The sequence below is a fragment of the Pelodiscus sinensis genome, chromosome 3, assembly GCF_049634645.1.
Source record: "Pelodiscus sinensis isolate JC-2024 chromosome 3, ASM4963464v1, whole genome shotgun sequence".
Classification (NCBI taxonomy): domain Eukaryota; kingdom Metazoa; phylum Chordata; order Testudines; family Trionychidae; genus Pelodiscus; species Pelodiscus sinensis.
The window spans coordinates 119,157,640-119,183,957 of NC_134713.1; the positions used below are offsets into that span (position 1 = coordinate 119,157,640).

The window sequence follows — 26,318 nt, forward strand, 5'->3', positions numbered from 1 at the left end:
TCTTGGTCCAAACATAAATAGCCCCCAGTTTATTAGAGGTACTATCAGTTATAGTGCTTGATTCGCACTAGTAAGCATTATGTCGCAGTGAATAGTTGCAGGATTGATCCACAAGATGTTAATGTCTGTTGACGGATATAGCAGATAAACTTACGTTTTCCTTGTCTGTGCAATTCTACTATAGTTAAATATGTAGACTATTTCCATGAATACCCAGTAAGTTATATGTAATAATATGGTTGCCTTCATAGAAGCAGTTCAGAGAAGGCTTACTGACCAGTTAGAGGAAATGGAGAAGGAGGTTGCCATGTATCATCATGAAGCGCCTCTGCTTACAAGAATGAAAGAAGAACAAGAAAAAGCAAGACATTTTCTCAGGTAAGTAAATCGTTCCAGGGTACGCAAAACGTAACTAGTTCACCACATACTAGGGTCAATATTTTCAGGGTACATCTAAACTATGCTTTATTTTCAAAAGAGGATATGCAAATTCCCATGGATATCTTCTTCTAATCTCACTTTTGAAAGTGTATCTTTCAAAAGTGAAAGTAGTCTGGATGCTGTTCTTTCGGAACCCCCCCCTTTTTCGAAAAACCGCATAAACCTCATTTTTTAAGGAAGAGTGGTTTTTCGAAAAAGGGCTTTTTTTAACAAAAAAAAAACCACGTCTAGACTACTTTCACTTTCAAAAATAACACGTAGTCTAGACATAGCCTCAGCCTTGGATTCCTAAAGCTAGGTTTTTAAATCCTGTTTTGGTATTATTATGGTCTCTATTTTTTTACTTGGTATGGGGAATTTTTTTCTTATGTAAAATAAGAGTAATTTCTTGATTTAGATGTTTTTGCATTCCTTGAAAAGAAAATTGAATATATATTGCAAACTGAACGTGTCTCACGCACATCTTATATTTACAATTTTGTGTTCACTCCCATTAATTTCAAAGCACTTTGGATCAGGTCTTTTCTAAGGACGTTAAATTGTGTTTAATCAGCTAATTGAGTAGTCGATGGAATTTCCATTCATCAGCTAATTGATTAGTCGATAAGGGGGAAACTGCAGAGCCTCAGTGGGCTTATCTCCTGGCCCCAGGAGCTAATCCCACGGTGGCTCTGCCTTTTAAACTTAATAAGACCCTGGAGGCTCTTGCTGCATTTAAAAAGCAGAGGCGCAGTGTCTGGGACTGGGCACCCAGCTCGAGTCCGGTCCCCCACTGTGCCTCTGTCTCTGCTGCCTCCCATGTCCCTCCACCTCATGGAAAGAGGCAGCAAGTGGGGAGGTCGGGGAGAAGTGACTAGAAATTAGGCTGCACTTTTCCTGAGTGGTACTTACTGGTATTAACTTCAGCTGCTAAGTGTCTTTCTCAGGCAGAGTTAATGGCAGTACGTTTCCTGACAGAACTGTACTCTGCTCCTGTAGATAGATACTGTAATGCCCTCTAGTGGGTGTCTCTTATTGAGCATAGTGCTTTACAGTCTCTTGGTGGAGTTGGTGTAGTCTCTAGCATTTTCACACAAGTGTGCATCCACAAATCCATAGATGGGGTGCATTGTAGACCTTTTAATTTCCTCTTTGCACTTTGTGGCCTAGATTCTCTGCTGGGATAAATTCCCTAAGCTCCACTGACATCAATGACCTCACACTGATTTACCCCAGCACAGGATCTAGCTCTGCATTTTTAAACTAATGAGCACATCAGGAGCCTAGGTGGTAACCACAGTGATATAGCTCTTCAGTTATGCCTTGATGCCTTTTTTAGCTGGTGGAAGCAGTAAGAGCCTGGTTGGCATGCCTGGACCTGCCCAGGCTCCTCTCCATTCTCTGGTTTACAAACATATTTTTGTTAGGCTTCTTCAAGCATGAGACGTGTAGGATGAAAATGCTGTAATTTTGCATATACCCAGTGCCTAGCAGAGACTGGGGTGGGATGAGAGCTAATAGACTGAGACTCCTCCCAGACTGGACTGAAGAAATTGTTGTTGGCTGGAAGAAGCTGTCAGGAGATTTATGAAGATTATTTCTGGGGAATTTGACTGCCGTTTGTGACATATAACCTGCCGTTCTTGTTGGAGCAGTTTCTGGATGTCCAGGTAGCAACAGCAATCATGGGTACTTCCCCACTCCAATTAGCTAGAAGAATTTCTCTTGACTGTGTACTTTACTTCCATCACCAGGATCTTTGTCAGCTCATAATTGGATCTTTGCAATGTGCTCTAAATAGGATGACAGCTGAAGACCTTATGAGAATTTCAGTGTGCATGAAACATGGAAGCCTGCTTTGTAGGCAGTGTTTTCTGCCAGGAGTATTTTACACCTGTGATGTTCACTGTCTGCCATTTCACTTAGTCTATGTCTAGATTGCAGGCTTCTTTTGGAAGAAACTTTCCCAGAAGAGAGCTTCCAAAAATTTTTCTTCTGAAAGAGCACGTCCACACTGCCAAAGCACATTGAAAAAGCGATCTGCTTTTTCAAAAGATAGCATTCACACTGAATGGATGTTATCTCACATTTAATCTGTGATTACTATGGACAGAGTGGGCACCAGGACACCTGTACTTTTTTCCTCTTTCCTCTTCTTTCGAAAGAACTCCCTCTTCCCTGTCCACACACGCCTTTTTGTGAAAGAACTCTTTCGGAAAAAGGCTTCTTCTTCTTCTTCAATGTCGGAAAACCCCCTTTGTTCTTTCAATTTTTTTTCGAAATAATGCGATTGCAGTGTGGACATAACCTAAGTTTTTTCAGAAAAACCTCTGTAATGTAGACATACCCTCTCGTGTGCAATTCAAGGGCTTTGGTTTTTATCTATTGTATAAGGCCCCTAACCGGTTCGGTTCAACCCTAACTGAAACACTTCTGGTCTCTTTGGGTGGTTCTGCAATAGATGAGGTCAGCTGAGATGCCGCAACCCATAGCTTTTTGGTCTAGCCATAAAAGTAGAGCATTTGCTGGGAAAGACACTCTGCTTTAGAAATTGTTTCCTGCTGTGGTCCAAGTTTGTCAACTTTCTGGGTAACATTTCTATTCTCTTAATGGGCAAGAATAGGATGGGCATTAGCAGGGCTGTTGTGTTTATTACTCCCAATAAATGTTGGGTGAGGAGTTAATTGGCTATTGGGGATGTTTTTGACTTTCAATGTTCATGGTCCAGAATACTGGAAGGGCTCATTTTTTTAAAAAAGCAGCCAATAAATTAAATCCAAATGAATAAACTGTAAAGATCTCTCCTGCAGTGGCACCTTCCTTAAGGCAGCAAGAGGAGGAGGCCTATGAGTCTCTTAAGGTCAGTGTCAGTTTTGTACATTAGATAACACTCTGCATTGACAGGGCCATTTAGTGGGGCGAATGCTTTTGACCACCTCACTGCTGCCTCATCGTGTGCCTGTCTAGGAGGCTAATGAATGATGTAATATATTCCAAAATGGGGTAAGTGTTTGAGCCAGACACTTATTTCAGTTCATACAAATATGCTGCATTCTGGGCTTTGTTATGGACTTTGTTATGGACTTGAGCACCAGTGGGGGAAAACACACGCTGCCTGTACACTGGCTTCTAGAGACCTTAAGATTGGAAAACAAAATGTCTCCTAGGAGCCAAGATTGCACATTGAGCACTTGGATTTGAAGCATTGCCATCAGTTCAACAGCCACTAACTGGTGTGTAAGGTCTATGGCCAGTCTCACTCTGGGGCAGCTAGGGCTTCTGAAAGTGCAGCCTCCAATGCTGCCCCCTGCATGGGTGTGTTGTGGGGAAGGAGCTACCTGTGCCCTCTCTCTCCTCAAGCACAACTGATCTGGGTTGCAATCAGTAGGTGTGCCATTTATTTATGCAACACATACATTGCTTGTTCTAGAATTAAAGAGAAAAAAAAACATAATTCAACTTGTGGCCACAGATTTGGGCTGTAGGATGATTCTATTTGGTGTGCTCTAATGTTAGAATTGATTTGTGTCATGAGATCATTTGCAGGTAGGATTCCATTTTGTGCAACATCACTCAAAAGTTTGGACTCCTTAAGGCATTCAAATTTTGAATGGAACTATTGCATGCCTTACTAAAAATGCCATGGCTCACCACTGACTGCCATAATTTATCCCTTAATGTGTTCAGAAAATGTGTTTGAAACCTTTAAAACACAACGGGAGTTGTCTTCCATCTGCTCAAGGGAAAAAATTCTGCCTTCAAACATACACTTGAGACTCTCGATTTTTTTCTGAGCTGTTTAATACTTATAGCTCCCCTTGACTTTAGTGTCTGCCATGAATGCCTGAGACCTCCGAAAATCAGGCCCTGTGTTTGGGAATCCTGCATACACGTCCAAAGACAGGATTCAACTTACATTTTTAAAATCAGCTTCATAATCCCCAATTTAACTTTTCCACAGAACACGAATGGATCAGTTTCAAACCAACAAGGCTCAAGACCTCAATCACTTGGAAGAATATAGGAGAGACCACATTCACACACCGCAGAAAGAAAAGGTTGAACTTAAGAAGCATGCAACAGCAGCTAGAATCAGTAGGGAGGAAGTGAAATCAGAAGAAATACAAGTAAGCAGTGTACAAGGAAGGAGAAAGAAAATGTGATTTTACAGATCAGTTTGTAGTCCATCCCAGAATGGATATAATTGTTGCTCAAATACTAGAAATCCACCATGCTTTTACACAAATTGTTCCGACAGTTAATTACTCTCCCTGTTAAAAATCTACAACTTATTTCTAGTCTGAATTGGTCTAGCTTCTGTTTCCAGCCACTGGATAACATTATGCCTTTCTCTGATAGATTTAGAATTTACTTGCATATATAAGTACTTGTAGACTGTAATCAATTAACCTCTAAATTCCTCTTGGATGTACTAAATAAACTGAGCACATAACACATGATTTCCAGATCACCAATCATTTTTGTGGATGTTTTCTGAATCCTTTTCAAATTTTTTATATCCTTTTTGAAATGTGGAGTCCAAAACTGGACACAGCATTTCAGTAATGCTCTTACCAGTCCATATGCAGAGATTAATACCAGCTGCCTATTCTTACTTAATAGCCCCCTTCTTATACACCCAAGAATCAGGCTTGCCCTTTTAGCTACAGCACTGCACTGGAATTGGATGTTCAACTGGTTATCTACCAAGTCCTTTTCTTTGCCAGTGCATTCCAGGACACAGTCCATTATCTTGGAAGTATGACTTTGACTTTGCAGTTAAAATGCATGTGATTCAAATGAGCTCAGTATGTTAAAATCATTCATTATAACTGACCCATTCCCATCATTCTTTGGTGTCATTTTGGTGTCATTTTACCAGCAATGCTTTTATAAAAATATTGGCTAGCACTGGGCCAAGAACAAATCCCAGTTGGAAGCCACTACAAACACTTACTGGATGATGGACCTCATTTACAATTACTTTTTGAGATCTGTCAATGAATCAGTTTTGAATCCACTTAATAGAGGCTATATTTTATATTACATAGTCCTAATTTTTTCATTGCAAAGCTGTGCAGCGTTAAGAGACACGAGGTGAGTGAGGTAATATCTTTTATTGTACCAACTTCTCAAGATTGTCCAACTTCTCTATAATAGATTTTACCTCCCCCATCTTGTCTCTCTAATATCCTGGGATCAAAATGGGCACAACACCACAGCATGCAAGATTAAGTCACGTTGCATTAGTAATGTAGTGAGCATTAGTAGTGTAGTGAGCACAGAGTGTCACTCATTCTTGCAAGATCAGACTCCCCTGCTGTCTGCTTATCAATTTTTACGTTCTTTTATACAAGCAACAATACATCACTGCCCTTTTGCAGGATCAAGCTTGTCAATGTACATCAAGTGCCCCGGTGCCATAATGATGGTAGCATTAGTATCATATAAATAAATAGCTTTCTTGTGTCCATCTCAGTTTGGGGGCATGTCCCACATGTGGCAGATCAATAGGCAAATCACAGTTAGTGGGTGTGTCTAAACTACACCCCTCTGCCGACAGATGGATGTCAATTAAGCACATCGCTATTGCAAATGAAGCGGGGATTTAAATATTCTGCGCTTCATTTGAATAGAAATGGCCACTGCTTTTTGCTGATGCTGCACTTTGCCAGCAAAAAGCGGCAGTCTAGACGGAGATCGGTCGACAAGGAAAGCCTTTTCCGACCGCGCCTGTAAACCTCATTGCAAGTGTTGAAGGTTGGGGTTTGCAGGGTTTTGTTCGCAAAGGACAAGGATTAGTAATGTACAGTTCAATTTGTTTTGAAATACACTTATCAAAGAATGATTGCAAAGCCACTTAATGCAAGCAAAAATGACAGATTACAGTTCAGCATTGTGTATAGTTCTCCCTGAGCAGACAAAAGGCTCAAGACTTCTGCACATCCTCTTCTTTCTTTTGAAAGGTGCAGTGTAGAATTAATAAAGGGTCAAGGCATGTCTAAGGAGACATGAGTTTAAATGTATTTCCAAGGTGGCTTGACCATGTGGTCAGAGTTGTGAGTTTTTATTTTAAGACCAGAAGGGACCATTATGATCATTTAGGCCAGAGGTTCTCAAACAGGGGGTTGAGACTCCACAGGTCATGAGGTTACTACATGGGGGATTGCAAACTGTCAGCCTGCACTCCAAACCCTGCTTTGCCTCCAGCATTTTAAATGGTGTTGAATATATTAAAAAGTGTTTTTAATTTCTAGCAGGGGCACTGCACTCAGGGGCTTGCTCTGTGAAAGGGATCACCAGTACAAAAGTTTGAGAACTACTGATTTAGGCTGACCTGCACACCAGAGGCCACAGCACCTCACTTAGTAATCTCTGTATGAAGCCCAAACTTGGGCTTCATACAGAGATTACGAGGTGAGGTTCTATAGCCTTTCATATGCAGGAGGTCAACCTGAGCTACAGCATGCATTTTAGACAGACATACAGGCTTGATTTGTCATCATTGCTGTCATTGAGAGTGGTAGGTGTTCTGGGCTTATGGAGAACCTGAATCAGTCAGATTGTTCCATCTGTCCAAGCCATTTAAAAAAAATCTCTCTTTCTCTTTTTTTTTTTTTTTTTAATGCAAACACAGTAAGATGCTTCTTGATGATTGGAATGTTTGGGGCCTCGTTTTTGAAAGGTATTGATCACCTGCAACCATTGAATTCATTTGTGCTGGATGTTCAGCAATTCTGAAAATCAGCCCTTTGTGGCTGAATATCTTAGTACTGCAGATGCTTTCAGTAAACCTTAAATATTGTAGCTACTCCTTTTTCTTAGCCCCTTTCTTTGGCTCTTCTCCAGCATGGGTTTTTATTTTGCTCTGTTTATTGCTATGTATTTTGGTAGATCTTGTGTGATTTTGTTTTGTGTGTGTTTATGTCACAATGAAAAGTTTCAGTAACGCTCTAGGCAAAACAACAGATTTCAGGTGTCTTTCTGCTTGCATAAGATGTGCTTTCCTCATCTGGAATGGTGCATTGATGTTATATGCCTTTCTCTAATAACAGATGTTAAAACAGCAGATTGCAAGGCTCCAGGAGGATTTCAGGAGAAATGAGTCCCACTGGCACGCTGCCCATGGCAAGCTAAAAAGTCAAATTGAGATTCTGACCAAACAGAACCTAGAGCTTCAAGAGGAGCTCAGAGTTTCAGAGCACCAGAGGCTGAAAGCAGAAAAAAATCCTGGAGCTGTGGATTTCATAAGCAGAAAATCAGAAACTCCGGTACTGAAGGATGTATTTTCTGTGTGATTAAACAATAGAAATTTCTGGTGTACTAATGACAGAGCAATTCAAAGTTTTAAGATTTCTTCAGAATCAGGAATGCAAGTGCATACTCTCTCTCCCTCTTAGACAATTGTTCTCAGGAAAATAATAGTCCTAGACTAGTACCCTAACCAATGGGCCATCCTTCCCTTTGTAAATGACAACAACTAAGTCCTTCTTTACAAGATTCCTGGAATCATTGGCAGAAAACTGTGCAACAGTCACAATCAAAGCAAGAGTTAGGGAAGGCCAAATAGACCAGACATTTTGATCTAGATTCTGGCCTCTGCTTTGGCCTTCTCTGGTGGTGCAAAAGAACCGTAAAGCTTGGGGCTCCAGTATTTAAGGCCACATCTGTATTTACCTGCGGATTGATACTTCAGAGATCAATCTTCTGGCATTTGAATTAGTGGATCTAGTAAGGACCCACAAAATCAAATGCTGAAGGTGCTCCGGTTGGCACTGGTACTCCTACTTCTCGCGAGGAGTAAGGGAAGTGGGTCAGAGCGTTTCTCCCATCAACCTCCTGTTGTTGTGATGGTGACAAAGTCCAAATAAAGGTACATTGACTCCAGCTATGCAATTAACATAGCTGGAGTTGCATATCTTAATTCAAACTTATCCCTGTATTCCATAGAGGCATAGTATGGAACATGACCCTGAGGCTGCTGTAACTTATGCTGGGCACCATCCTGTCCCTGGCTAGCTCCAGGCTCAGAGGAACATAATTCAGCCAGATGTGGAATCTAGTTCTTTGTGTATAAACGTAGGATGATTCTGGTTTATCTCCCATTCAGAGCCATTAAGTCAGTGGTTCTCAACTCATTTCAGTCCACGGACCACCAGGGCAATCAAAACATTTTCGTGAACCACCTCCTTTTTGAGAGATGATAAAAAAGAGTAGACAACGAACATTTTGGTTTGAAATTTATTTTTTACTAACAGATTTTTGGTGCCTGCCCATGCTGTGTGACTTTGGACAATGTTCCTGTGGACCACCGAAAAAGTCACCATGGATCACCACTTGAGAACCACAGCATTAAATTTTCCAGCGCTGGGCACCTAATCATGAGGGAGTTCCATTTGGTGTTAATCTCTTTGCTTATGGGGAAATCGTTGCAACCTGGTCCTCCACACACACCCTGTGTGGCCAAGCTGGCTGAATAGGAGCTACCTGTGTAATTAGGTTATACTTCCCTGTTACCTCAGAAAAGGCGAAGGGTTGGTTGGGTTTTTTCACCAGATACAAAATGAAGTGACTGGTTCTGTTACAAGCGAAAGATAAATCATTGGTTTTTTTTATCATAAATTCTCCATTAGGTTTCTGAAGCTATTTTGAGAGGGACATCATCTGTGGCTAACCTGGAAGAAAGGCCATTGCGAGGTAACCCTAAGAGTCGCAGTACCACTCCAGTGGGGAGGAAAACGCCAGTGGAGAAACAACCCCCCGGAAATGTGACTATGAAAGTATGACTAAAACATGGGCCCTTATTGCGGACAGTCACATTTCCACAGTTTAAAAATATGAGCCTTGTCTGAGAGAATGATTTCTGGGACCAAAATGTGTTTAGTTATGTAGGGTCACCTTTTCTATGTGGCCACAAGCTGTCATTCTGCACTAATATCGTGCAGTAAAGTTTTCCTTGCATTCTTCTAGGCCACTGTACTGGTACTGGTGTGAGACAGTCATCTGTTTCCTATTCTAAACCTAACTGAATTGCCTATTTGTACTTACCACAATGTCCTGTGCACCCTACCTCAGTGCATGGTTTTGGCCCTGGAATTTCCACAGGATGAGGATCCAGTAGCCTTGCCCCACTCACTCTTCCAGCCTCCTCTTCCCTCAAATTTCTCTGACTCTAAAGAGAGAGACGCCATGAAGAACTACACCACGGTACATGAGAGGGTGTGGAGTCTCCTTATATGACCTTTCTGCAATGCTGAAATCCAGTATTTTCACTGTTCCAGGTCTTGCACGCGTGCATGCACGCGCACACACGCGCACACACACACACACACACACACACAGAATTTGGCTTTCGGTATGAAGCTCCAATTTTACCCATAATACCTACTCCTACTTCCAGTTAAATCAATGACAAAACTCCCATTTGACCATGAGTGCATCACTGGGCTCATATTGATAGTCCTTTGGCTGTTTTTCTGAGGCTGGATTACACCATTGTCTGATACATCTCACTTTAGGAATTTTTTTCCTACAGATGTAATTAGAATTTTCCTCTTCCCGGCTTCAAGTTGTAACTTTTTGTTTTGTCTCCATTTGAGCATTCTGAATAATAATCCTTCTCCTGCCTTTTCTTTATCCCTGGCCTAAATCTGTGCCTTGTCAGTCAGATGAACTGAGAGTCCTCCTGTCTCTTTGCAGTTAATGATCTCATGACACAAATTAATTTCTAACATCTAGAGATGCACAGAAGCTACTTCTCACAGTAGATGCAACAATTACCTCATTTGCCTGCCCAGTCAACATGACAAGAAATGGCAGGGTTTGGCCTGAAAATTTTAGGAAAACTCTTAAAATTCTATACTGCATGATTTGTCAAGTAAAATGTGATCATATGAATGAAGATTGTATTGTATAATGTACACGGACATAAAAGGGGGCAGCATTTACAGTGTATGTGAACTATTAGCTTGTCATTTCCCTACTTTTGAATGTGGTGGCCTAGATTGAATGTTTGTCAGCTAGAAATTATGAGTTTGATACTGGAATTACTAGGTGAAATTGTAATGTTCAGTATTATGTACAAGGTCAGATGAGGGCTAAAATTTTCAGAAGTGCCTAGGAGACTTAACCAGCCTAGGTCCCATTTTCAAAAGAGACTAGCATTAGATCCAGTGCTAGGCATAAGCAGTTGTATAGGACTGCAAACAGCTCAAGAGCGCCCCCGTTCACTTTTTGTTATATGTTGTCAGGTAGGGAGGGAGAAATATTTCTTCTTAGGGGCCCAATGGACTACCACTGCTTCTGAGTCTCATTGAAAATCAGGGGGATTTTAGCTTTTAAATGCCTGTGCCACTTTTGAAAATGGGTCTTCGGCTCCAAAGTCATGTAAGTGCTTTTTGAAAAGTTTTACCTAAGGGCTGCGTCTAGACTGGCAAGATTTTGCACAAAAGCAGCCGCTTTTGCGCAAAAACTTGCCAGCTGTCTACACTGGCTGCTTGATTTTGCGCAAAAGCACTGACGTTCTACTGTCTGAAATCAGTGCTTCGTGCACAAATGCTTTGACATTCCTGTTCGGGAAAAAGCCCTGTTGTGGAAATGTTTTTGCGCAAAAGGGCAAGTGTAGGCAGGCAGCTAAGACGTTTTGCGCAAAAGCAGGCTAAACGGAAAAAGCCCCGAGTGGACACTCGGAGGCTCCGTAGCCACAATCAGCTCTCGGACTTCCTGGTAACCCGAGCCTCCTTAAAGCAGACGCAGGCTGCTGAGGTCACAAGGCAGGAGCCCTCTGGCCACAGCTCTGCCACGTGGCCCCTGCCTTCCAGCAGACACCCCCCCAAGCACGATGGCAGCTCCAGGTGGGGATCAGCCACCCGCACCCCCAGCGCAGGAGGCCCCCAGGGCCAGAAAAAGAAGGGCCCCGTCCTGGCCCCGGGGGAGCTGGAAGCCCTCCTGGACCTCTGGCAGGAGGGAAGGAGGCCCTGCACGACACCCGCTCCCAGTGCCGGAACGCAGAGCTCTTTTCCCGCATGGCCCAGGCGCTCGCCCAGCAGGGCCATGCAGCCCAGACCCTGGAGGAAGTCCAGGCTAAGGTAAAAGAACTGCGCCTGGGCTACATCCGGGCCAGCAAGGGCCAGGGGGCAGGAGCCGACACATGCCCCCATTAGCAAGGGCTCCACACTATCCTGGGCCAGCCAGTACCAGAGGCACCAGATGTCTCTGTGGACAGCAGCATGCGCCCCTCCCCCCCCGTCACCAGGACCACCGAGGCGGGGGAAGGAGACAGCATTGCGTCGGAGGACGAGGCCAGCACTGCCATCCTGCAGGCCCCCTCCGGCAGTCCTGATGTCTCCCATACATCCTCCGAGGCCGGGGAAGGATCCACCGGTGAGTGTTACACTTTGCACTCACAAGGGCGGGGAGGGGGGACGGCATATCACTCAGGCCGCGTGAGCTGCATGCTGTGTAGCCTTAGGTAGGAAGCAGCACGTGCAACCACATGCAGCCTGGTGACTGAGTGGGATGTGGCCACGGCAGGCAGCTGCAGGGCACGCCTGGGACCGTGCTGCTCACACACATCTGGCAGCATCAGGGGGGAAAGGGTGGATGCTGGCTGGAACCAGCCAGAGTCCCAGGGACTCAGGCCAGAGCCCGCACCTCCGCAAGGGTGCAGCACGCAGAACGGCACACTGTCCCATGACTGGCTGTGAGGCACAGCCAGTTGCTCGTGGGAAAACCACAACATCACAGCCCTGTGAGCGTGGCCCCCACTGAGCCCCTCGCCTGCTCCCGGTGCCTTGGCTGGCTCCCCGAGGGAAGTCCCCACTGGAGCCACACATATCCCTGGGCTACATGTGTGAGGGCTAACGGGAGGAGGAGAGGAGGAAGTGCTCAGGCCGGCTCTAGGGCCGCCTGAGTTTTGCTGCAAGGATGGTCCACTCCCCAGTCAACTCTGGTTCCATCCAGGAGATATCCCACGCAATGGGGATCTGAGAGCCCAGACCACATCTGCCAGATGTGCTCCCAGGCACTATGTGGGGATTTATCAAACACCATTGATTAGCCCAAAGCCTCACAGCCTCCACTGGCAAGGAGTTCCACAGGTGAACACAACACAAGCACCCTCCCACCCTCCACAGGGCCAGGACACAGACCGGTGGTTACAATACATGGAGGAGGACCCTACTCCAGGGGCGCTCCTGTATGCAAACTTACAACACTCGGGGAAAGGGGGTAACCGAGTGGGCCCAAGCCACACTACTGTGGTGTCACCTGGGCTCAGGGGTGGAGGGCATGAGGTGTGGGGACAGTGGCCAGGCTGCCTGACTGACCCATCCTTTCTTCTCTTCCCTGCAGCGGGACCAAGCACAAGCCGGGGACCCTCAAGTCCTGCAGAAGCAGCAGCATCCCCAGCCGCCCAACCACCGAGGCAGCGGCTCCGCCACCGGGACCAGCTCCTTCGGCACCATGTGCAGGCTGTTGAGCACGTCAAGGCAGCCATCACTTGACGCGTGGAGGCGGACCTGCAATGGCGCCAGGAGGCCTGGGGTGCCTTCCAGGCCTAGTGCGTCTGCATGGCAGATTCGATCACCACCCTCACCACCCACATAGTCCATGCCATCCATTATGGCATGGCCTTGCCCCATGCCCCGCCATCCCTCCCCCAGCAGTGCCCCTGTCCCCTCCTGCAATGGCCCCTCCTGCTCCTGCCGCTCCTGCTCCTCCTGCCCCTCCTGCCTACCTCCCTGTGCAGCCTGCCCCGATGCGGTCTGCCCCCCATGTGCAGGTCTGCCCCCTCAGGAGCGCTCGCAGGGCCACCCCTCCGAGGAGTAGCTCCTCCCCCTCCCAGTTCAATTTCTCCTCCGCCTCTCCCCCTTGTAAATAAAAACATACACGTTTTTTCTGTTCAAAACAAAACTTGTGTTTGGTGTTTATTGGGAGGTAAGGGGAGAGGAGGGGAAGGGGAGGGGATGGGAGGGAGTTGTCAAGGGAGACCGAGGCGACCCTACTATGGGGCCTGGGCGAACATGTCCATTAGGGCCTCCTGGATGCACCTGGTGCACCAGGCGGATGGCAGCTGTGTGGGCTGTTCATAGCCCTGGCCCTCGGCTGCCAACCATGCAGGGAGGAAGGCCTCCCCACTCCGCTCCACGAGATTGAGGAGCACGCAGCACGCAGCCACTACCTCCGTGGCATTCCGCTCACCGATCTCGAGACGGGTGAGCAAACAACGGAAGCGGACTTTCAAGCGGCCGAAGGTGCACTCCACATGATTGCAGGCCCGGTTGAGGCGGTCGTTGAACCGGGCCCGGTTCTGGTCCGGCCGCCCCATGTAGGGCCACATTAGCCAGGGCAGAAGGGAGTAGTCCGCGTCCCCGACGACACATATGGGCATAGGCACATCCCCGACAGTCAACTCCCATCGGGGGAAGTAGGTGCCCGCCTCCCGCCTGCAAAACAGGACGGAGTTCCTGAGGATGCGGGAGTCGTGTGCCCTGCCCGACCAGCCCGCATAAACGTCTAAGAAGCAGCCACGGTGGTCCACGAGGGCCTGGAGGACAATCGAGCAGTACCCCTTCCGGTTCATGAAATGGGCTGCTCGATGCTCCGGGGCCCAGACAGGGATGTGGGTGGCATCCAGGGCTCCCCCGCAGTTGGGGAACCCGAGGGCAGCGAAGCCGGCCACGGTAGTGTCCACATCGCACAGGCGGATGACTCTTGGCAGTAGGACATCGTTGATGGCGTAGACGACCTGCAGGAGGGTGCAGAGAAACACAGGAGAACACATCACATAAGGCAGGGTGAGTGTGTGCTCCATTGCCCCCCCCCCCCCCGTGATGCATTCTGTGTTCTCACACACACACACACCAGGGCCCCCTCGCCCCACGGTCCCCCCTCCCTGCCCCCATCAGCAGTCCTGTGCAAGGGAGGGACGGCCCAAACCCCTGTGTAACCCAGCCTGGAGTCTTGGCTGCCCCTGGGCATGGCGTGCAACACACTCCACTCCCCACTCCCCCTGGGACTTACCTCCATCACGACGACACTGATGGTGGATCTGCCCACCCTGAACTGGTGTGCCACCGATCGGTAGCTGTCCGGGGTGGCCAGCTTCCATAGTGTGATGGTGACCCTCTTGTCGACGGGGATGGGTGCCCGCAGCCGGGTGGTGGTTCTCTGGAGCACACGGGCAAGCCAGGCACACAGGTCCAGGAACATTCGCTTTCACGTGCAAAAGTTCCGGAGCCATTGCTGGTTGTCCCATTGCCCCAGGACCAGCCGGTCCCACCAGCCCGTACTGGTGTCCAGTCTCCACAGTGGCCTCTCCATGCTGGGGTGGGGATGCCACAGGGACACCATGGCCTCTGTGGTGAGGGAGTCCAAAGCGATCTGCGTCTCCATGTCCTGGAACAGGAGGGCAGCAGCCTGGAGCACCAGCTGCAGGCACTCCAAAATGGCCGGCAGGGGCCAGAGCAGGCACATGGCCACCCATGGCAGAAAAAATAAGGACGATAAAAAAAAACCAAGCAAAGGCACTAGGTGACAAAAGGCAGTGGTGACCAAAAAGGCAGAGGGCAACCACCAAAACTGCTACGGCTGTCAGTCCCTGCAAGGGGTCCTATAGCACGCAGCAGGAGATAAACGGCTGGCCAGGGAGATCCCTTTAAGCACGTGTCTCAAAGGAGATCCAGCCCCCGCCCCCGGAAAGTCCTGGTGCCCTTTTGCCCTCTGCAAAATGGTTCCGGGCTTCTGCTTTTGCGCAAAAGCGTCCCGCTAATGAACACGCGTTTTTGCGCAAAAGTGCATCGTTATAACGATAACTCTGGGACCAATCTAGACGCGCTTTTGAGGAAATACTTTTAACGGAAAAACTTTTCCGTTAAAAGTATTTCTGGAAAATCATGCCAGTCTAGACGTAGCCAAGGTGATTGTTGTGGTTCCTTCTGGCCCTAAAAACTGGAAGTTAAATCTTGAACCCAGTGACATCAATGAGAGTTTTGCCATTAACTTCAGTAGGGCCATATGTCACCGTATGAATTTATAAGTGCTTAATAAGTGAACATCCTGCTATTGTGATTGCATCCTTTCACCAGGGTTGTTCCAGCTTTACAAAGACTGGAAAATGAAACTGCTTAGAAACAAAAGTGAAAGTGACTTGTCCATTTCCATTTTCCAAGCAGAGAGCTATATGTGAAAAGTAAACAAACCGCAAAAATAGTAACAAATTATTTTTTTAATTCTAAAAGTTTTGAAATACGTTTTTGCTGCTTTTACAGAATGATTCCATGTGATGTTTCTTTTTAACATAACAGTGTCTGTTTAATGCAAAAATATTGAATGCATTTCAGGCAATGAAAAGTAAAGTGGAAAGGATGGAGTCTTTGAAATCAGTAACAAGGGAAGCCCGAGAAAAGACACCCTCTAATCAGTTTCATAGCAGAAGTTCAACACCCACTGGCAGAAGAACACCCCATCACGGAAGATTAACACCATTTGAGCCAGAGAAGGTAACTAGCTAAGAGTTTGTCTACACAGCAGTGTTATTTTGGAATAATTGACTTTATTCGGAAATAGTGTAGTCCACACCTACACTAGAAGCAGTTATTTCGACATGATGTTGAAATAATGTCGAGCTGGAGAACTTCTTATTCTGATTCCTGTAACCCTCATTTTATGAGGCATAAAGGAAATCGAAGGATTTCTGCTATGTAGACAGCACCAAAAGCCGAGTTAAGATACTTCGACTTCAGTTATGCAATTGACTTAGTTGAAATTGTGTAGTTTATTTCGCCTTTAGCCCTCTTGTGTAGACATGCCCTAATAGTGCAGACTATTCTGCATGATATTTATTACTGTTCATATTATGGTATTGCTCAGAGGCCCTGATTGGGATCCTGGATCCATTGATACATGCTGTCCCAAAGAGTTCACAGTCTAAGCTATATGTTTTTGTTAGGAGGAGAGTAGACAGTTATACAGAAATAAATTGTAGATTCTGTATTGGTTATTTATGGCACAAGCTTCATTTCTTCTCAGCCCAGGAGGAGTTCATATTTGACCATTCATACATTGAGAACTGCCAATTCACAAAGATGGTATAACTGTATATTTGTCTAAAACTTGTCATTTGGTTTTAGGTTATGCATCAATCATCTCATGATAAACAAAGAATCTATAGCAGGAAGTCACCTGTCCCTTCTGTCTCACACCTGAGTGTGCCAAAGGAAACCAACTCATCTTATACAAAAGGTGAGAGTCCCTGTATTTCTAAGGCTATGATTTGTGGGAATTTCCAGCTGCCAGCAGTGTCTGCAGAGGAGCCTACAGCTTCTTCTTTATGCCCTAGGAGAGAAGGCAGCACCTAGTGTTGCTATCAACAGGAATGATATTATGGCCGCAATGAGTAATATGTTTATATGAATCTGAAAGTCAGCATTTTAAAAATGGACTCTGAAACAACCCCGTGGCAGTTTTATGATTGAGCACTTCCGTGGGCCTGCACAGATCTTTTGATTCTGTTGTTTTTCCTTCCCCCGCCCCTATTGTGTAGGCAGATATTCATCCACCTCAGGCAGTTCAGAGGACACAGTCCTCTTTCGCAGCCAGAACCATGATGTGTGTAACTCAACGTCCTACAGTAACAATGAGGAACCACAGGTATGTTTGTGCATATAGAAATATTTCATCATCCAGCAAGATTTATACATCCACTTTCACAGACACGGAGCTAACTCCTAGCCCCATTTCAGCCACTGGCAAAATTACCATTGTCCTCAGTGGGACCAGTATTCAGTCTGCTTCATTTTCCCTCCCATCTGTTGCTGCCAATTGTACTTAAAAATATGCTGTGGTGACATCTTACAAAGTATGTTTCTCTGTAAATATAGCCCTTTATAACATGTATCTTAAGCAGGTTTATGTTACCACTTAAAATTTTCATCTTGACACAGGAGAAAGAAAATTTACACCTTACAAGGACTCAAAAGTCACTTAAACTTTGGGATCAAATAGACTTGGTGATACTCTCTAGGGGTACGTCTACACTACAGCGCTAATTCGAACTAACTTAGTTCGAATTAGTTAATTCGAACTAAGCTAATTCGAACTAACGCATCCAGACTAAAAAACTAGTTCGAATTAGCGTTTTGCTAATTCGAACTAGCATGTCCACACAGAGTGGACCCTGAATCGGAGTTAAGGATGGCCGGAAGCAGTGCCGGCAGGGCATCAGAGTAGGACTTAGAGCGTGGAGCTGCTGTCTCAGGCTAGCCGAGGGCTGTGTTTAAAGGGACCTGACCCCCACCCCGGACAGACAGTTCTCAGGGGTGCCCCGCTTGCAAAGCAGTCCTGGCTTGGATTGCCCGGAGTACCCACACTGGGCACATCACAGCACTCGGCCATCAGACCGGCTGCACTTGCCGCAGGCTGCCATCTGGGGAGAGGGGACAATTGGGGGGCTGCAGGAGAGCTTCCACCCCCAGAAGCCCGCAGAGCCAGCCCAGTCCTCCCCATCGCGGGCTAGTACCCCATTCCTCCCTCACCTCCTTCCACTTACCCCTCCCTAGCCCCCCTTCCTGATGTACAAAATAAAGGACAATTGTGTTCAAAAATAGAATCTCTCTTTATTGAACAAAACTGGGGGAGACTGGGAAAAGGAGGTGGGAGAGGGGAAGAGAGAGGGTGGGAGAGGGGAGGGCAACTAAAATGATCAGGGGTTTGGAACAGGTCCCATATGAAGAGAGGCTAAAGAGACTTGGACTTTTCAGCTTAGAAAAGAGGAGATGGAGGGGGGATATGAGAGAGGTCTATAAAAGCATGAGTGGGGTGGAGAGGGTGCATACAGAAAAGTTCTTCATTAGTTCCCATAATAGAAGGACTAGAGGACACCAAAGGAAAGGAATGGGTAGCAGGCTTCAAACTAATAACAGAAAGTTCTTCTTCACAAAGCAAATAGTCAACCTGTGGAACTCCTTGCTGCAGGAGGCTGTGAAGGCTAGAACTAGAACAGAGTTTAAAGAGAAGTGAGATCAAGCCATGGAGGTTGGGTCCACGGAGTGGTATTAGCCAGGGGGTAGGAGTGGTGTCCCTGCCCGAAGTTTGTGGAAAGCTGGAGAGGGATGGCACGAGACAAATGGCTTGGTCACTGTCTTTGGTCCATCCCCTCCAGGGTCCCTAGTGTTGGCCGCTGTCGGCAGACAGGCTACTGGGCTAGATGGACCTTTGGTCTGACCCAGTACGGCCATTCTAAGCTCAGGGCTCAGGGTCGGGGGTCTCAGTGGACCCCCTTGATTTTCATGCAAACCTGCTCCTGGGTGGCCAGGCTGGCAGCTCTCCTGCCCTAGACGGCCGCTTTCCTGTGCCTAGTGCGGAGGTCGTGGACGAGGTCCACGATGTCTGCACTGGACCAGGCGGGTGCCCGCCTCTTGCGGTCCTGGGCAAGCTCCCGGGAGCTGCCAGCCTGGTCCCGGGAAGAGGGGGAGGGCTGGGGGGCATCGGGTGGCTGGCTCAAGCCGTGCCAGATGCAGGGTCTGCTGGCTGGGTGCTGGCAGGCTTGCACCTGGCACGGGCACCGTAGCCAGCCCGTGCCCCTTTAAGGGGTCCGGGGCCGGGAGGGGGGCAATAGAGTTTCCCTAGTGTTGGCCAGAGTGGTCACCAGGGAAAGCTGGGGAGGGCTAGCCTCCCACTAGTTCGAATTAAGGGGCTACACACCCCTTAATTCGAACTAGTAAGTTCGAACTAGGCTTAGTCCTCGTGGAATGAGGTTTACCTAGTTCGAACTAAGCTCTCCGCTAGTTCGAATTAAGTTCGAACTAGCGGAGCGCTAGTGTAGCGCCTATCAAAGTTAATTCAAACTAACGTCCGTTAGTTCGAATTAACTTTGTAGTGTAGACATACTCTCTGAGAAACAGCATGATCTCAGGTCCCAGAAAAACACCAGCAGAAGGTCCTTATGCAGTACGGGATGCTAGAGCAAAGGTTTGAGCTAATCATAGGTACTTGTTACCATAATGATCTTCAACACCCATAACTCCAGCCATGCAACTGTTTGCTGACATGTTTCATCAATGCAAGCAAAATAAATACAACTGGGAAAACAGATCCCTCCATTTCATCCTTCTTTCCTAGCCATGAGACCAGAGGTTCTCAAACTTCACTGCACCGGGACCCCCTCCTGGAAATAAAAATGATTTCATGACTGTGTTCTCTCTGAGTTGCATGGCTGCACATCTGCCTAACTAGCTCTGTGCAGAAGCTCAGGACTACCTCCAATGTTCCCGCTAATCTTTTCCATCCAGGTGTGATTTTTTTTCCATCCATGTGTGGAATAAATTTTATGTGCACCAAGACATGTATGAATGTGCACCACCCATATAAACACAGCCCTAGCTGTGGACACTCTTGTAATCAGCTGAGTGGCACTGGAATATCTCCTGAGTGTTTGCACAAGCACACAACTTACTGGGAACACTGCCACACAAAGAAACCTCTCTCCCAGCACAGAGCTGCCACAGCTAGGGAAATGACACAGCAGCTGGCAGACAGATGTCCTTCTCTGTCCCCAGCTTTGAGTTGCCATGGCTGGGGTGGGGGTGCACTCCCCTGGCTCATAGTGGCTGCTGTGAGAAAGAGCTTGGAGGAACCCTCTCTCCCAGGGGAGCCTGTACATGAACCTACCCCAGAGCCTGTACCCTCAGCCACAGTCCTCAACCCCCCACACCACAGTCCTCTGAATCAGCCCTGAACCTCCTCCCACACTGCAAACCCCTCTTCTGCAGTCCTCACTCTAAGCCTCTGCCCCAGCTCTGAGTCCCCTCCCTCCAACCCCTCATCCCTAGAGCCATACCCCCAGTCAGAACCCTCCGCCCCGCCCTGCACCGCAAACCTGAGCCCCCTCCAACACTCCAAACCTCTCAGCCCCACCCCCACCACAAATTGTCCATGTGCAGAATGAATTTTGTGTGCACCATTATGAAGATGATGTCCTTCTGCATATGGGCATAAAAAGTTAGAGGGAACACTGCTTCATGACCCCAGGATGGGCACCAAAGCCTAATCTCAATCAAGCCCCATTGCCCCATGTTTGGGGGGAGGCAAAGCTTTAGTCCTGCACCGCTTCCAAGATGGGACCTGCAACGGAGTCCTGTTGTCTAGCTGAAGCCCCTGTGCTTTGGCTTTGGTCCTGGCCCTGGGCAGTGGGGTTTGGGGTTCAACCCCTGATCCCAGCAGTCTAAGCCAGCCCTGGCAACCCCCTTCAAAGGGGGTCATGACCCACTTTGTGGTTCTGACCCACAGCTTGAGAGACAGTGTACTATATCATACTTTTTCATGGCTTAATATTAAATCAGGCTTCTGAAAGGCCTTGCCTCCCATTGCATGATGAAAATGCTTCTGCTCTTGTGTGAGTAGAAAGAGGGATTGTTCTCTCTGCAAGACTTGGGGCTGCTCAGAGCTCCAGTGCGAAGCTTTAGCAAAACTACATTTTTAACTACATTTTAGTTGCCACTGTTGACTTCAGAGCGCTTCATGGTGTTTTTTCTGTCATTGCTATTGTGCTCCACGAGGCTTTGCTGCAAAAGCAGCACTCTGATCCTTTGGTGATATCTTGCCATACCTAGACAGGCAACAGAGGAACCTCTGGGCTATGTCTACACTCGCGGCTTCTTGCACGAGAAGTATGCAAATGAGGCTAAGCGTGGAATATCGCCGAGCCTCATTTGCATACCTAATGAGCCACCATTTTGGCAGAAGAGGCTCTTGCACCAGAAGGAGCGTCTACACTGCCCCTTCTTGCACAAGAAAAACCCTCTTGAGCAATGCCATTACTCCTGAGTGTTTTGGCCCACAGTTAGGAAATCTGCATGAAATGGGGAATGGATGACAGTTAAATTCACAGGGAATCAGGAACCATTGTGGAAAATGCCACTGTGATGAAGCACACATAATGCAAAAGGTAAGGGAGGCCCTTATGTTGGCAGGAGGGCAGTGAGAGGGAGATTGCTTGTGCTTAACTGGATGTCAGCAGCCTGATACCTCCAGCCTGTTAGACACCCAAGCCCTCTCCTCTGGGCTATACCAGTCCTTCCTTTGCTTGCAATAGGAGCACTCCAGACCTGACCCTCTATGAAGTGTTTCCCTGTAGCCTTCAGGACCTTCTCCCCAAATGCTCCCAGAATTACCAGGGGAGCAGCATGTACCATCAGCTTGTATGATTCAGCTCACGATCAGCCCTTGTTTAATACTGCAGCACTGAATTTTATGTGCACTGGGAACAACAGTAAGTTCATTATCAAAGGTTCAAGAAATAGTGAATAAGGGTTATGGAAACAACAGGGAGATCTATCAAACAAAACCATGGCATGCTTTCTAGAGACTAAACTTACCTAGTAGGTTAACCTGCCTAATTTGTCTCGCCTGAAACTTTTTGCAGTTTTTTCAACCAAAGCTGGTCACGGTCCTGCTTTTGTGATTGTAAACAACCTGTTTATATCCTGAGTGCAGGTTACTGCCTTTTGCCTTCCATCTATATCCACAAAATTCATTGCTTTTACTCTGAGATGAGTACACTCAGCAAGCATCACTTGTTTTTCCTGTGTGCTTCTTCCCTGTTGATTTCACATCTTCCCATTGACTTCCTGTGTATCTCCATTGTGTTAATATATGATGCTTAATTTACATACAGCAGAGAAGTGGGTGATTAATTTTTTTTTCTGACAGGAAAATATTTACTCACCTCTGCTATAATACAGAATCTGAGACCATATTTTGAGCGTAGATACCTGACTCCTTACATAGTGTCTGTACACAGACATTTCACAACAATATCAATGAGCAGTGTGACTCCAGCTTTTGTTTGAGACCTCACGTGGTTTTCTTTGGTGAACCAGAGCATGCAGATCAGTATCAGGCTAATCTTGTAACTCCCTTGCCAGCTGGCACTGAGAGGCCCAAGGTCCCAGATGGGGCTGGTGATTATGGGTCCTGGCTCACTCTCACATCTAAAACTGTCTGCAGATGTCTGCTTCCCTCTTGCGTTGGTCACCTGAATGGCTCATTACCGTGCCAGGGGAAAGACTTAAGTGTTCCATTGGATTTCCGCCTCCAGATCAAAGCACTGACACTCCATGACTGTAGATAATATTGGGTCAGGATGGATCTAGACATTGTGGGCCTGATTCTCAGTTAGGCTATATCTACTCAGCAGTATTATTTTGGAATAACTGACGTTATTCCGAAATAACATAGCGCACATCTACACTACAAGTCTTTATTTTGAAATAATGTCAAACTAGAGGACGTTACTCCGACTCCTGTAACCCTCATTTCACAAGGAGTAAGGGAAGTCAAAGGAAGAGTGCTCTTCCTTCAACTTCCTGCTGTGTAGACAGCACCAAAAGCTGAATTAAGCTATTTTGACTTCAGCTATGCAATTGATATAGTTGAAGTGTATCTTTTTTTGAGTTTTCTCCTGCTGTGTAGATGTACCCTTAGGGCCTGATGGCTCTAAGGGACTGGGAGCCGTTTTCAATGTGGGTGTAAATATAACTTAAGACCACTTTATGCTGCCAGAGCATTCTGAAAGGTCCTCTGTGTAAATGAAAACAGGGCCCTGTCTCACCTTTCTTTACAGTGCTTGTCTCCCATAGTAGTTTTCTCCTGATTACCATATTTTTGGAAGAGTTGATTAAGACTAACAAAAATATTAGCAAAACTCCATGTTTGTGTAAGACTATAACAGGGACTGTAATGTTTCCATAGCATTCTCCTCCAAAATCAACATTATCTAGAAGATCTTTGCTCTACAAAGAAAACAAAAAAAGCAGTGAGGTGGTGCGAGAAAAAATAGAGTATGCAGATGGCAAGGTAAGAAACCTAGGGCAGATGTACGGGAACAAAACGGAAAACTGATAGAACCCCTGATGTGACCATGAATTACCATTACAGAGGAGTCTAGATAATGTTTTGTAAGTAAAGCTTCACTTATCCACAGGAAAGTAAAAAGGTATATTATGGGAAATTTGATTAACTGATGAGCTCGCAATCCAGACAGCTGGATTCTATTCCCAGCTTCCCCACTGATTCACCAAGTGACCTTTGGCAAGTCACTTATTCCATCTGCTTCAGTTACCCCATTTATTAACTGGAGATAATGACACCTGTCACCTACAGATGAACCAGGGCTACCTCAGTGTGGCGTTTACCTGCTCACGTGGACTGGGCAGCACTCACCCCAATGCCATGATAGGAAGTGTGGGTGAGATTTGAACCCAGGCTCCACCCATCTCCTGTGTAACATTGCTACAAACAGGCTTGTCCTGTTAAACTTTGTTTTCAGCACTAATGTATGGGAGACCCATTGTCAGCTCTGGGTCGGTTTCCTTGCACAGACCAGGCCTTAATGTATGAGATCATAGGAGCGTAGGCCGATTCCATGGGTGCTCCAGACCCAGAGCATCTATAGTGAAAAACTGGAGGGTGCTGAGTACCACTGGCTATCAGCTCTTCCCCATCCGCCAGCGCTTCCCACCAACTGATGGGCCCATTGATTAGTGCCTCCCAGTCCCTCCTCACACCTTCCACTCACTGCAATCAGCTGTCTTGCGGCATTCAGGAGGCACCAGGAGGGAGAGGAGAGGAGTGACAATGCAGTGCTTTCAGGGGTAGAACTGTGGGGGAAGAGGTCAGGGGGGAAGAGGCAGGGCCAGGGCAGGGGCATGGATGTGGAGGAAGAGGTGGAGAAGGGGTGGGGAAGAACATGGATGGATCCCTGGGGGAAAGGGTAGAGTGGTGGCAGAGCTGGGGGTTGAGCGCCCCTGGCACTTCGGAAAATCGGCTCTTCTGCATGAGGCATTAGCTCATTCCTTATGTCCATTCAGTTGTTGGCCTTTTTGCTAATACTACCAGTGCGAGTACAAATTAATGCTGTTTGTTTTAATGGGAGTTTCTGTGCTGTAGACACTGCCTGGCCAGTGGATACTGGTCAGAGACCCCCAACTCTTTGCAGTTATTATTGAGATGGGCTCTGATAACTTCTCCTTGTTCCTTCTTAGAGAATGCAGGACCTGTAGTTCTGCATCTGGAAAGGAAAACAGTCATGAAAAGATTAAGCATTCTCATCCCCCTGTTCAACTAATACAATCAGGAGTTGTTCTAGGCTTCTTTGGGGTGGGGAGCTAGAGAGGAGGTAGAAGGAGGTGTTATGGCATTAAAGGTGGAGACATTGACACTCACCCTAATACACTTGGACCTCTTGATAACAATACTTCTTGTTTCAGTGTTCTTCATATTAATTGTCAATTATTATTCTGGAATCTTTGAACACATTTGCGTTACAATGAAATATTGTCCTAAGTATCCTTTGCAGGACCTGTTTTGAGAAGCCCTAGTTCTCAAATGTTTTGTTTTCCTCCTCTCTCAGTGCGTAACTTTCCTTTCCCATGAGGAATGTTTTATGACACTAGAGCCATATGGCAGTGTTAAGGCACAGCTATTTTGACTGCCTTCTCCACTGGGATTTCATGGAATGGATTCTGTTATGTAAATCAATGCAACCTGCCCAGAAGCAGCTGCCTAGTGACTCCAGCAAAGCCTGCTTGGGTTAACTAGAGGTTCCGCTAGACAGCAGGTCTCATCTGACAAATGCATCAGCTGCAGAAGAGTACACTGGTGATGTGTTCGCTGTCAAGAGGTCTTGGGTGATTTCCCAGAGGCTTTCTGCATCCACCAAAATGAGCTTCTGTAGAGCTGTAGTGCTTTTAATGAGATCCCATTATTTGGAAATAAAATTGCCGTCTCCATATGTCACCACCATATGCCATCTTATCAGATCGAATCATTTACGTCCTCTCCACCCAGATCTTGGTGGGGTGCTCAGTTTGTTCTGGCTTGTGTGGAGATATACGCAGGCTAACTAGATTGTCTCAATCAGGAATCTTAGCTCACTTCGACTGAGTAGCTGCAGAATTCTGTTGTTCTTCATTGAAATCATAGTGTTTGCCCACGCTCTGAAACTCAGACTGAATGAGAGGAAATAGCAATCTGGCCAGCTTGCCACGAAACAAAGCCAGCATATATGGGGGGTGGGAGGGGAAGAGAAGGGAGAGTTAGAGTAAGACAATTTTTATATCTCTGTTGGCACACAGGTGAGGTAGGAATTACCTACCCATGCTGTAGCAATAAGCTCTGAAGGGCTGCAGCATAGCCAAGGTCCCTGTGTTAATGTATTTAGTGACAAACTCTCATTTCAGTTACACCACCTCAGTGTTACTAACCACTGAAACTGCATTGCTGCCGCTGAGAGGGGTGTTTGTCCTACTTTGTTTCTCTTGTGTGGGGTATTTTGTGTCTTTAAAGGTAGAAGAGGTGCTTACTGATGGACGTCGAATCATTACTTTCCGCAACGGTACCAAGAAAGAGATCAGTGCTGATAAAAGGATGACGGTGGTTACTTTTTTCAATGGAGACGTAAAGAAGATCATGTCGGATCAGAGAGTGGTATGTCAACACTTGTCTTTTCTTTTTGTTTAAGAAAAAAGCATTTCAATATTTTATGCAGATCTATTAGTACTACAAAACCTCACGGCTTGCGGACACAGTTGAAGAAGAGAGTTTTTAGTAGGGGTTTGAAGGAGAAGCAGGGTGGTTTGGTGAATTGGGCTACTGAGTCTACCCCTCAAACAGGTGGAAGAGTGGAAAGAAGCCAAGACAGAGCTAGAGGATGGAATGAACAGAACTCTGATGTTGGCATCTTTGGTGCAACCAGAGGAAATGGAAACCATGATACAAATCAAAGTGTGAGACATAGCTCCTTGGGGCAGGGAATGTCTCTTTATTATACTTTTGTATGGTGCCACCACATTGGGGTCCTCTCCTCCAGGTGCTACCATAATACCAACAGGAAATACTAA

At 46.6% G+C, this 26,318-nt stretch overlaps 1 protein-coding gene across 6 annotated transcripts in view; it reads left to right on the forward strand.

The window, feature by feature from the left end:
* The window catches only part of LOC102452998 (centrosomal P4.1-associated protein-like), a 70,533-nt gene that overhangs the window by 41,172 nt on the left and 3,043 nt on the right, over positions 1 to 26,318 (forward strand). For 5 of the 6 annotated variants that reach the window (XM_075924636.1, XM_075924635.1, XM_075924638.1 and 2 more), the window contains 9 exons: positions 252 to 378; positions 4,382 to 4,547; positions 7,476 to 7,691; positions 9,054 to 9,200; positions 15,762 to 15,920; positions 16,551 to 16,662; positions 16,964 to 17,070; positions 23,170 to 23,274; positions 25,765 to 25,905. In XM_075924636.1, coding sequence (XP_075780751.1) covers positions 252 to 378; positions 4,382 to 4,547; positions 7,476 to 7,691; positions 9,054 to 9,200; positions 15,762 to 15,920; positions 16,551 to 16,662; positions 16,964 to 17,070; positions 23,170 to 23,274; positions 25,765 to 25,905 — 1,280 coding nt within the window. Of the gene's footprint in view, positions 1 to 251; positions 379 to 4,381; positions 4,548 to 7,475; positions 7,692 to 9,053; positions 9,201 to 15,761; positions 15,921 to 16,550; positions 16,663 to 16,963; positions 17,071 to 23,169; positions 23,275 to 25,764; positions 25,906 to 26,318 lie in introns of those variants that run through there. The other variant, XM_075924640.1, reaches the window with a different exon arrangement.